This window comes from Oncorhynchus mykiss, chromosome 12, assembly GCF_057628025.1.
Source record: "Oncorhynchus mykiss isolate SJ-2025 chromosome 12, ASM5762802v1, whole genome shotgun sequence".
Lineage (NCBI taxonomy): Eukaryota > Metazoa > Chordata > Actinopteri > Salmoniformes > Salmonidae > Oncorhynchus > Oncorhynchus mykiss.
In genome coordinates this window covers 51,424,250-51,437,182 of record NC_143033.1, presented here as the reverse complement: position 1 = coordinate 51,437,182, position 12,933 = coordinate 51,424,250, and the positions used below count along the sequence as shown (strand labels likewise).

The 12,933-nt window shown below is 42.7% G+C and overlaps 1 protein-coding gene across 1 annotated transcript in view; it reads right to left on the bottom strand.

Moving 5' to 3' along the window:
- The window catches only part of LOC110537733 (follistatin-related protein 4), a 225,017-nt gene that overhangs the window by 48,648 nt on the left and 163,436 nt on the right, over positions 1 to 12,933 (bottom strand). Inside the window, exons 5-6 of the mRNA XM_021624080.3 lie at positions 11,320 to 11,510; positions 8,706 to 8,826 (exon numbers count right to left, since the gene is read on the bottom strand). Of these exons, the coding sequence (XP_021479755.1) occupies positions 8,706 to 8,826; positions 11,320 to 11,510 (312 nt within the window). The remainder of the gene's footprint in view (positions 1 to 8,705; positions 8,827 to 11,319; positions 11,511 to 12,933) is intronic.

Genomic DNA, 12,933 nt, shown 5'->3' with positions numbered 1-12,933 from the left:
AGTAGGATCCAAGCTTGGGTCAGGTTGGAGAGGTCCCAGCCACAGGGGCCTAACCGCGACATTCGCTTGTAAGATGGTGTGGATAAAAATGCTAATCCAAACTCTAATTTCTTTGTATAGTTTGGGATAAATTGCAGAAGATTACGCTGAAAACAGACAAAAAAAAAAAAAAAAAGAATTGACACGCTAAAGAAATGAAAAACACCTATACCACATTCCACAAAGAAAGTCCTGCAGGCTCTATTTTTATCTTAACCTGCAGCTGGCCCAGAACAGAGCAGCATGTCTTGCTCTTCATTGTAAATAGAGGGCTAATATTAATACTATCCAGTCTCTCTTCCGACACATGTTTTTATGAGAAACATTAATGTGTTGGAAATTCCAAATTGTTTGCATAGTCAACTTACACACAGCACTGACATACACACTTACCCCACCAGACATGCCACCAGGGGTATTTTCACAGTCTCCAGGTCCAGAACAAATTCAAGGAAACGTACAGTATTATACAGAGCCATGAGTGCATGGAACTCCTTCCATCTTATATAGTGAAAGTGAACAGAAAACCTTGTTTCAAAAAACAAATAAAGCAACACCTCACGGCACAACGCCTCTCTGCCATGTGACCTACTTTTTGTGTGTACTTTTTGTGTGTACGCACTGCCATGTATGTGTAACTAACACACTATCTGTTAATGTTTTTACATGTATGTAAATTGTAAAGTATTTTATTTTGAATGTATTTCTTGTTACGTGTCGGACCCCTGTAAAACTAGCTGTCACCATTGGCGTTGGCTGATGGGGATCCTAATAAATAAAAATGTAACTGGATGTGACTTGTGAATGGATGAGTATTAGTATGAATAAGAAAAGTGTAATCACTCAGTGGAATTGGTTTTCTATCATAAGAGATTTTCCCTAATGAAAACAAGTCTTCATTGCAGTATCAAATACCAGGCCTGTGTTTTTGCCATCAAAAACTATTCCGATTCCAATTTAGGAAATTCCGTTTGTCTTAACCTCTATAGGATCCTGGGCTTCCTGGAATAATACATTATGGCCTTTCTCTTGCATTTCAAAGATGATGGTACAAAAGAAATACAAAAAAATGATGTTTTTTTTAAATGATCTTTTACCAGATCTACTGTGTTATATTGTCCTACATTCATTTCACATTTCCTCAAACTTCAAAGTGTTTCCTTTCAACATGGCCATTACTTTACTTCGTACTTTGTTGAAGCACCTTTGGCACTGATTACAGTTGTGAGTATTCTTAGGTATGATGCTACAAGCTACTCCTGCGTTGTCTTGGCCGTGTGCTTAATGTCCTGTTGGAAGGTGAACCTTTGACCCAGTCTGAGGTCCTGAGTGCTCTGGAGCAGGTTTTGATCAATGATCTCACTGTACTTTGCCCCGTTCATCTTTCCCTTGATCCTGACACCCAGACTAGTCTCCCAGTCCCTGAAAACATCCCCACAGCATGATGCTGCCACCACCATGCTTCACCGTAGGGATGGTGCCAGGTTTCCTCCAGACGTGATGCTTGACATTCAGGCCAAAGAGTTCTATCTTGGTTTCATCAGACCAGAGAATTTTGTGTGGGCTGTCTTACTGAGGAGTGGCTTCCGTCTGGTCAATCTACCATAAAGGCCTGATTGGTGGATTGCTACAGCGATGGTTGTCCTTCTTGAAGGTTCTCCCATTTCCACAGAGGAACTCCAGAACCCTGTCAGAGTGACCATTGGGTTCTTGGTCACCTCATGGCTTGGTTTTTGCAATGAATGGGACCTTATATATAGTGTGTGCCTTTCCAAATCATGTCCAATCAATTGAATTGACCACAGGTGGACTCCAAACAAGTTGTAGAAACATCTCAAGGATGATTAATGGAAACAGGATGCACCTGAGCTCAATTTCGAGTCTGAATACTTATGTAAACCAAAAAATATGATTGAAAAATGTTTTTTGCAAACATTTCTATAAACCTGTTTTTTGCTTTGTTGTTATGGGGTATTGTTTGTAGATTGCTGAGTTTTTTTATTTTTATCCATTTCAAAATAAGGCTGTAACGTAAAATGTTTTGGAAAAATTAATATTTTCCTAAGGCACTGTATGTGAGGTCATTAGGCCTACTGACGGCCAATACTGATAGTGGATAATATTTAACATGATAGAAATATGAAACAGAGAAAGTAGCCTATAAGTAAGATATTCGAGAGTGCCCATCCCTGCAAGTTAAAGGGCTGTACAATTCATATTTGGCATAATGGCACAGCATTTGATAAACTTTGATGTGGGAAAGTTGATATGCTGATATGCTTAAGTTGGCTGCCATATGATTGGTTTCACATTTGTCTCCAGCAATATACAGTTGAAGTCGAAAGTTTACATATACCTTAGCCAACTACATTTAAACTCAGTTTTTCACAATTCCTGACATTTAATCCTCGTAAAGATTCCCTGAATTAAGTCAGTTAGGATCACCACTTTATTTTATGAATGTGCAATGTCAGAATAATAGTAGAGGGAATGATTTATTTCAGCTTTTATTTCTTTCATCACATTCCCAGTGGGACATAAGTTTACATATACTCAATTAGCATTTGGTAGCATTGCCTTTAAATTGTTTAACTTGGGTCAAACGTTTTGGGATACCTTCCACAAGCTTCCCACAATAAATTTGGTGAATTTTGGCCCATTCCTCCTGACAGAGCTGGTGTAACTGAGTCAGGTTTGTAGGCCTATTTGCTCGCACACGCTTTTTCAGCTCTGCCCACAGTCCCTCCAGCAGCAAAGCACCCCCAGAACATGACGCTGCCACCCCCGTGCTTCATGGTTGGGATGGTGTTCTTCGGCTCTCAAGCCTCCCCCTTTTCCCTCCAAACATAACGATGGTCATTCTGGCTAAAGAGTTCTATTTTTGTTTCATCAGACCAGAGGACATTTCTCAAAAAAATACCATATTTGTCCCCATGTGCAGTTGCAAACCATAGGCTGGCTTTTTTTATGGCGATTTTGGAGCAGTGGCTTCTCCTTGCTGAGCAGCCTTTCAGGTTATGTCGATATAGGACTAATTTTACTGTGGATATAGATACTTTTGTAGCTGTTTCCTCCAGCATCTTCACAAGTCCTTTGCTGTTGTTCTGGGATTGATTTGCAATTTTCGCACCAAAGTACTTTCATTTCTCCTTCCTGAGCGGTATGACAGCTGCGTGGTCCCATGGTGTTTATACTTGGTACTATTGTTGGTACAGATGAACGTGGAACCTTCAGGCGTTTGGAAATTTCTCCCAAGGATGAACCTGACTTGTGGAGGTCCACAATTCTTTTTCTGAGGTATTGGCTGATTTCTTTTTGATGTTCCCTTGATGTCAAGCAAAGAGGCACTGAGTTTGAAGGTAGGCCTTGAAATACATCCACAGGTACACCTCCAATTGACTCAAATGATGTCAGTTAGCCTATCAGAAGCTTCTAAAGCCATGACATAATTTTCGGGAATTTTCCAAGCTGTTTAAAGGCACAGTCACTGGAATTGTGATACAGTGAATTATAAGTGAAAAATTACTAGATGTCCTAACTGACAAAACTATAGTTTGTTCACAATACATTTGTGGAGTGGTTGAAAAACTTCAACTGTATGTAAAACAAGTGTAATTTATATTTATAATTCCCTCTTCCAAATGGATTACTCATTTACCTAGCTCTTATCAATAGCTCTTATGAAGTTGTAAAGTACAGTGCATGAAGAATGGTGTTATTTCTATCAGAAAAAATTAAGTAGATGTTTTTTTCCACTTGGAATCGGTAGGTTCGCTAGGTCTTATACATTGTTCCCTCACGTATAAAGGTGGTGGAATAATTAGGGAAGTAAGTCAAGGTCAGAATACGACGTTTCTGTAGACACACCTCCGCCACACCTTCATTTATTTGATCTCCACCTAAAACGAATAGCATGCTATTCTCATCCTTAAAAATTCAAGTGTAGAATACACCTAGAGGAAAAAAGTGCATAAAAAGGGAATTACAATCCAATTACCCGCTTAACTCAGTTCGGAATTGGGCCCTTACAGCGAACCCAGTGAAGCAGTACAAGTACGATGAACACATTGCATCTTTGTTGTAGTCTTTGTTATCATACTCTTTCAAAAGGTGTTTTTTTCTAAGCTGTTTTTATGTGTCTTTGAGGCCCAGCTCTCCACAACAGTTTGGGCTGATCAGAGGAACACTCTTTCTGGGACAGACTCTCTTCTCCAGGGGAGGGGGGGGGGGGGGGGGGGGGGCTGGGGGACACACACACTTGTTTTAAAGTTGCAGAGGGAGCAATGAGGCTCACAAAATGAATCAATCAATGGAGGCATGATAATGAATTATTTCCTTGCTGTAGCGAGAGTTGGAGGGAGAGATAAAAGAAGACCCCGTGCTGTGCTGCTAACAGCCGGGGGGCCTCAGTGTGTGAAAAACGGTGTGCCGGAGCCTGAGGACTGCTAGCAAAAATGTGATGGTGGAAAAACAACGAGGCGTTGTTGGAGAGGAGGATGGAGGAGTAGTGGAGTCTGGGTGTTCAGGGGTTAGAGGTCAGGCCGTGCTATTCCTGGGACACGACTCCGATAAATTAGAGAATAACTATTAAAGGGGTCAAATTAAAATTGATATTAGATGACTGGTAGCACAACGGCTCTCCAGCGAATGTTCACCTTTTAAATGATCAACTCACTGATGATTATGGAGATGGGAAATATTAGAGTTTTACATTAAGTTACAAGTGTTCTTTTATCACATCTTGTATTACATTTCCCCCGGTTAAGAGAGTCTTCTATTCAAACTCAAGGATTGGAGAATATTAAGACTTTCAATTAAATAGTAAGTTCTCACGTATACGAAAAGAAAGACAAACATCCTTTCTGTGAACTCTGCGGAAGTCGTTGTATTTCACAATTCTTTTGGCTGGCAAACAATGAGTTTCCAACATTTGCCTTTAATTGGTTACAGGCTGACAGGCAACTGCTGTAACACTAATGCGCTACTTTTTCATCCCATTTATAGATTTATATCACTGTCTATGTAAACAAGTGGATAAAGATTCTGTCAGCCTAACGGGGATATTGATTTTATTAGCATTATACTGCTCTGCAATATCATTTGACATATGCTTGGATGTTTCTACTGTACAAAGAAAAAACCCTGTGGTATTTCACAATGTTGAAGATGTTGGCTCATATTTCTTATTTGAAATTTGATACTTATTGAAGTCTCTGGGTACGGAGATATTTTGCTTTGTCTTCCAGACACACATTGTACCTGTGCATTTTAGGCTCAGTGTATCAGGCAACTTAATGAGCGTAGACACATTCTTTCTGTACTGTCCTCCTCTTCTCTTCTCGCCTCTCTATAGGGAGATGGCGGCATTGTTAAATGTCTCACAAAATAGATTATTCCAAGATCAGAGGTACCTACAGTTGCCATGGAGACTCACTTTGCTTGTCTCACTGCGTTATGCAGAACAGAGGAATCCTCTGGCTTCTTGCCGTTCGCTGTCTTACCGTTGGCCATATTTAAGGGGCTGCCGAGGGAAACTGTAAAACGGTGGATGTGTGGAGGAAGAGATGTGATGACAGGACATCCTCTGTTTCTGTCACACTCAGGGACAGAGACGGTTATTAAGGGCTAACACAGCAAGCTGACAGAATGTAATTACCCCAGCACACAGCTGACACAATGAATGTGCCGGAAACCATACAAATACAGTATTGGCAATTAGCCGTGAAAGCCATGGCGTCGTCTAATGAGCCTTCAAAAAAAAAACACCAACGTGGAACAGAGAGGTGCTGGAAGAGAGGAGCCAACCTGAGAGGGAGGCAGGTGGAATAGACCTCAAGTACAGTTATCTTAAGTCACTCTCTACTATGTGCTTAACTACGGATATTTCACCACTCACTACAGGCTATAACTTCATGGTTACTTGTTGGACAATGACATGCAGATATGATCGAGGTTGTCCACAGTGTCAGCTTATGATCTAAATTTAGGCTGTTTTTCACTTACTGGGAAAGTCAGAAAACCATGAAAAATGTGCTGCGACAGCTTTACGGTGACGGACAGAAGCTTTGTCTTTCAATGAGTGGGATTAATTGACTATGCCGTTGCTAATGTAGTAATTTGCATCCCTTGAAAAGCGGTGATCTCCTTGTGATAAGCATACCCTTCTGATGGCCTGTGTAATCTCCACCTGTGGAGGATAAGCATCACAGGCAGACAGGGGACTGGCGCGTGCCTCTCTTCCTGACCTACACCCAACACGGTCATTCATGCCCCTCCACCGCAAAGCCTGCCCCTCAGTACATTCCACCACAAGCACACACGCACACGCACACACCGACCCCTTTTCCTAGCCAATTACATTTCCCTTTCTTTCCCTCTTTCTTCCTTCCCTCCTTCCCCCCTGACCACTCTCTCCCCCCTCTATGCCACCACACTCTGTTTCAGCCACTTGATTAATTAAGCAGATCTGCTGACTGTGCCTGCCAGCTCAGCTCACCATGTCCTTATAATTCCACTATTAACGGCAGCCATGAAATACAAATAGACTCCCAGCGAAGGGAGCTCTGGGCACAATGCCCCCAACTCCAGCATTCCCCCTCTCCTCTCCCTTCCCTTATCCTCTTCATTCCGTCCCATATGGATGCCTCTTTTCCACTCCCCCGGGGCAGTACAATGCATCCCTCCTGCAGTAGAAAAGGTTTACAGTGTTAAAGGGAGTACTACCACAGTATGTACGTATCTGCAAGTCTGGACAAGCACCTGCTTCAATGGCTAAAACACATGTGGTCCATGAGGTTAATGTATCAGTTCCCTCTAATAACAGCACATGTGTACCAGCCATTCTCTAGCACGATCTACCTTCACATTGGGTATTTTTTTGTATTTTTTATTGAACACAGTCATTCATGCCCCTCAGTAAATTCCACCACACGCACACACGCACGCACACACACGGACCCCTTTTCCTAGCCAATTACACTTGTCTCCCTTTCTTTCCCTCTTTCTTCCTTTCCCTTCTTCCCCCTGACCACTCTGGAATAGATAAATACTACACTCTACCGACTGGGAACACACCGGTTGAGTCACTGTTGTTTCCATGTCTTCTCGACAAAATTACGTTGAAACAACGTGGAATAGACGTTGAATTGACATCTGTGCCCAGTGGGTAGGGCACACACAGAACACATCTTAGAGTCATTGTACCTTTATCTCAGCACCTCCGTAGGCACTGCGGCAGGGATGTGCGTTATTCAACGGCCATCACTTATTCTCCTTTGTGAAGAATGAGCGGTCTCTTCTTCCTTTGACTGAGTTGAGCTCTCCAAACTTTTCATCATTAGTCACGAATACTACTTTCCAACATTTCGTTAAATACTCATTAGGCAAAGATTCAAGTAGATCTTTTTTTCGGACTGTGATTACAGCTGTACAGTTAAGCCCTCCTGTACAGCAAAGCCATCCTGACAGACCAGGGCAAAGGATCAAGCAAGAAGATGTTGGAGAGAGAGCGAGAGAGAGAGAAAGGAAACAACAACGCTGTGCTGAACTGCCACTGTCAGACACCTAAGTAGATCACTGCAAATACTATCACTTCCTGAAGGGGGGTGTCTAGAGCCAAACTGAACTCCCAGCTTCGGAATGGAATTTGTCTGCCTGCTATGGAACAGAACACTCTCTCTACGCAACAGCATCTGCAGAACGGGGCTTAACATTGAGTATTGCTGCCCAGTGTATCTACCAAGCACGGCATCTACAGGGGGAGGTTGTGTAGAAACACCTGAGCTTCCTGGCATCTCAACTTCCATTTCCCTCAAGGGAGAACAACTCATCTCAGGAACATCCATCCATAGCACATAAGCCATAAACCTCCTCTTAATAAAACATTCCCCCTCCTTGTTTTAGTCTTATGCAGCACAACAGTTAACCTTGAACAATGTCTGATCAATCACATGTTTTATTAGTCCCAACCCTCTCCTTCACCTCCCTGTTAAACCCCTTACACCTTCCTCAAAACAGACCCACCGCCAGCCATTCTCACAGCCCATCTGGATGCTAAAAGGAAAGTAACTGTATAATGACAACAATGATTCCACTAAAACCCAGTCATTACTATGGTTAATGACTGTTGAGGCTTAATGGACCTGTGTTTTTGCCCCGATTGTGAAAGCCTTCAAAATGGTGCCATGCCGCCTACTGGTAATGGCCTGATTTATCGGCTTTGTCCAATTGGATGGACTGGCAATATAGGTCTGGGCTGTGCATTTTGGTGCTCAGGTCGCATATTGTGTTTCTAATCACAATGGCTGAAATGGATGGTGTATAGATATCCTCTCAAAGGTAAAGCAACCTCAGTGATAGGGGTTGCTCTGTCATCTTCCGTTCCAGCCCAAATCCAGTCTGCCATATTGGCTGTGCGATTATTCTTTATTAGGCCTGATGACCAGGTGCTCTCAACCACGGCTCACAGCTCAGAGGCCCATAATGATGCCTGGCCTGGCAAACAGGGCAGAGGATTGCAGGATTACTGGATTGCAGCGCAGCCTGAGTCAGGTTGATCTGGTCTGATCCGGTCTTATCCTGATGGGATGGGCTGAGAGAGGGAGGGAGGGAGAGACGGAGAGAGAGAGAGACTGAGAGGGAGGTGGGGATTTTCAAGCTGGACTTACGAAAAGCGGTGTAGAACTCGTGCAGAGTGAGGTGTCCGTCGTTGTTGTAATCATCGTAGCGGAGCAGGTCCTGCATGGTGCACTCCAGCAGACTGTCTTCTAGGTGCTCCTTCATAGAGATCTGGACAAGAGGATGGAAACCATAGACTGTATTACAATGACTGTATTACATTCTATGATTCACATTCTAGTTCTATGGATATAAACCATAGGACTAAGTCAGATAAAGTACAGCATAACAACTGTCTTCCTTCATTCACTTAACTGTCTTACATCTTCTCTTAACCCTTATTTTAGCCTTGTTCTATCCTATATTTAATTCCCTTTGGAAAAAGTACAGGTGCAAACTATGCTTCTGGTGAGACTGGCCCCATTCTGTACCTCTATAGAGGGAAGGAGAACCAAAATTAACATACATTCATATATATATATATATATATATATATATATATATATATCTATATGACATTTAGTGACATCTTATTTCTATTTCTTTGATTTCTCTGATCTTGGATCGATTTTTCTCCCTTAGAAAAATGTAAATGTCTCTTTAAAGATTTCTTGGCTACGTGTCAACATTAATAATTGCCAACCATGATTTGATCAGATCTTCAATCAAATCTTCTAAACTGCTGAGATGTGAGAAATAGTTCATAATGTATTTCACATCGGTCCTGTCTCCTCAAAGTAGAAAGATGCAAATTGTCCGTCCCAAATGACACTCTATTCCATATATAGATTCAAAAGTAGTGTATAGCGAATAGGGTGCCATTTGGATGTAGGCAAAGTATTTTATTTTAGTTTCATGAGACAAAGAGTTATGTCATTTAGCAACCTGTTCTGTAAGCTAATAAAACACGACAGCTATTTGTCACAACACTGCAAATAAATAATTGGAAGTATCTACCTTCTAAAAAAAGATCACAAACCTAAACAGTGCTTTAATGCAGAAACAACACATTCCCAAGTTCTCGCATGTCACCCCACTCCTCCGCACACTCCCCTGGCTTCCATTCTGAGCTTGCATCCACAACAACACCGTGGTGCTTGCCTAAGGAGCAACATGAGGAACTGTGCCTCTCTACCTTCAGACTATGCTCAAGCCCTGCCAGTGGAGGCTCCTAAGAGGAAGAAGAGGAGGACCATCCTCAGTAAATTTCATAAACATTTTAATTGTAAAACATTTTAAACGTTTTCCTAAATATAATCACGTCACCAAATAAATGATTAAAACACACTATATTGCTAAGAAGGTCTACAGTAGCCTCAACAGCACTCTATAGGGAAGCACAACGGTGTAGCCGGAGGACAACTAGCTTCCGCCCTCCTCTGGGTACATTGACTTCAATACAAAACCGAGGAGGCTCATGGTTCTCACCCCTTCCATAGACTTACACAGTAATTATGACAACTTCTGGAGGACGTCCTCCAGACTATTAGAGCTTTTTCAGCATGAACTGACATGTTGTCCACCCAATCAAAGGATCAGAGAATGATCTAGTACTGAAAGCATAAGCTACAGCTAGCTAGAACTGCAGTGTATAAAATATGGTGATTAGTAGACTCAAAGAGAGAGAAAGAAAATTGTTGAACAAAGATTGTCATTTTTTTTCACTTTCAGTTTCACTTAGCTAGCAAATTCAACTAGCTAGTTTAGCCTACTGAAACACCCTGCTCAAACAGAGGGATGCTATGTTAGCTAGCTGGCTATGACTATCCAACACAACACTGGAACTCTTCCAAGTCAAGGTAATATTTTGGTATTACAAATGTATTGTCACCGGGGCCCGCTGTTGTAACTGCTTACTGACTGTACACTGTAACTTTACTGCATGATTATAGCGGGTTTACTAACACGTTAGTTATATTAGCTATGTTATCTATGGTGCCCATGATGTAGGCTGTGTGTAGCGGTTTGGCTTGGAAAGTTTTTTTTCTCGCCTGGTCACATACAGCTGATGTGTTGCACGTTGAAGTCCACAAGTGAAGGGAAGAGCTGAGAGGAGGAGAGAGCATAGATGCAACAAGGAATTCTGTTGAAAAAGGTTTCTTAAATGGAAGCAAATGGAACAAAACAGGGATAAACATACCTGAATTTGTCCAATAGAAACTATTGTTGGACTAATGATTATACCCTATATCAGCTAGATGTAGGCAAGAGTGTGCAAGGCGGTATTGAATGTCACTGTCAGTCCATGTGTCACTGTCTGTGACCTCAAATTTGCATCTCGACCTGTGTGCACCTACGTTGTAAACTTTCATTCATAGGCTAGGTTGTAGCAACCTCATGATGGGTTAAGGGAAAATTAGAGTATCATGTAGTAGCCTAAACCTATCAATGTTACATTGATCTGGGTGAATGGAATATGAAAGAGTCATCCAAAACGCTGCAATAGAAATAAGGCCATGGCTCATGAACAATTATTTTTGTTGTCCCCCCCTCATCTTAAACGGCACTGACCGCCACTGAACCCTACACCCCAACCCCGAGCCCCTTCTGGCATAGGGCTAGTAGAAGTAGATCACCCATGGATGGAGATGCATCCAATTAACACCAGTTAGTGTGGCTCTGATGCCCACCTTAATCCAATTCTCGCCCCAGAGAAGTACCCACCTGTTCCAGCTCGTCGCTGCACAGACGGCCATCCCCGTCCATGTCCAGGTACTTAAACATGGTGTCCACCAGGGCTCTCTTCTGGTCCATGTCTCTCTTAATGTTCCTGTCCCCGCCATTCAGGCCTTTAGGCTGCATATCCAGCAGCATACTCTTCAGCTTGTTGTAATCTGCCATGGTGCACGTGTCTCCTATAACAACACAATACAGACTTTAAATTAACCTCAATTAGGTTATAATGACCTTACCGCTGCAGGACTAAATGATTTTGGAGGATGGTTAAGTGTGTAAGAGTGAGTGTATTAAATGTGTGTGTTTTTGTTTGCGTGTGTGCGTGCATGGGTTCTTGCTTGCTTGAGTGCGTGTGGCAGTGTGCGTATGTGTGTGCTTGCATAATGTGTTTTCGCGCAGGGGGTCCAATTAATTATGTATAATCCTCCAATCCACATGAAAACAAAAAGGTAAACAACCTCATTGAGATGCTTTAGACAGTTTTGTCCTCTTTCACTTGCTGAGGGATTAACACCCCATGTTTCAAACACAGCATCACATCCTACCTGACTGCTCAGCACTCTGTCTCCCAGCCCGCTGATAAATATGTGCAGAGGAATGGAGGAGCCATGATTAATCAAGTGCAGCTGAGAGTGTGTTTATTCCTTACTTGAAATAAAATTGTGCAAACACAGGCCACCCGCTGTGGGCATCTTTAGGACTTGATGTGAATGGAGAGCATTGCTCCACTCCCCCCTTCCTCCCCCTTCCTTCCACCAGCTGCCTGTGAGAGTTGACAGGAGGTGGGAGGGGTGCCTGTGTATCTCCGCCAAGTGATGAGCGCACCAAATATTAAAAGCTCATTGATATGAATAAGTCATTAGAAAATGTCTCCCGATCGCTGCGAAGAGCCATACCCCCTCCTGCGAGGACCGGGGCCTGATTGCAATGCCTAATTCAGAATAGACATCAACATCAATTACAGCTAATAAATAACACAGAAAGACAACGTTGTACAAGATGCAGGCATCCAAAGCATCCAACCTGCATCCCCCCTGGTTCCCCCACCCCACTGTAGCACTGATGCCTCAATGTCCTATCCATTCACCCTCATGTCACTCCTAAACTCAACAAGAGTTCTGTTAAGCCTCTAAAAGGGAGAAATGTCTCCTACATTACGTCACGTTTCGTTGCTTTTTGGTGAAGCATGCGGGCTGCCTGATGACTAAATTGGGTTCCTTTCTCTTCAGTGACAGGAGGGTTAACTGACATGCTACTTGAATTGTTAGCACCTCTCTTTGCAACACACGCCCGAATCAAACAAACCAAACTTTAAAATACTTTTACCAGCTCTATTTTGCCTACCCGCTGCATTGTCTGTATGCGCGAAACTTGTGTCGTTGCAAAGACCTGCCGCTGGCACTGCTCTATGTGCCACCCATTAGCATGACAAGGGGTCATTTCAATGCTCCAGCCCTTTCTCTCTGACTACATTCAGTGGCTGATCAATCATTGATCAACCTGCCACGAAGAAGGGGAGGGATTCAATTTTCGACTTTTCAAATCGGGTAATGAAGTACATCTATCAAGGCGACTTTGTGAGGAGAAAGGTCGACGGTGATA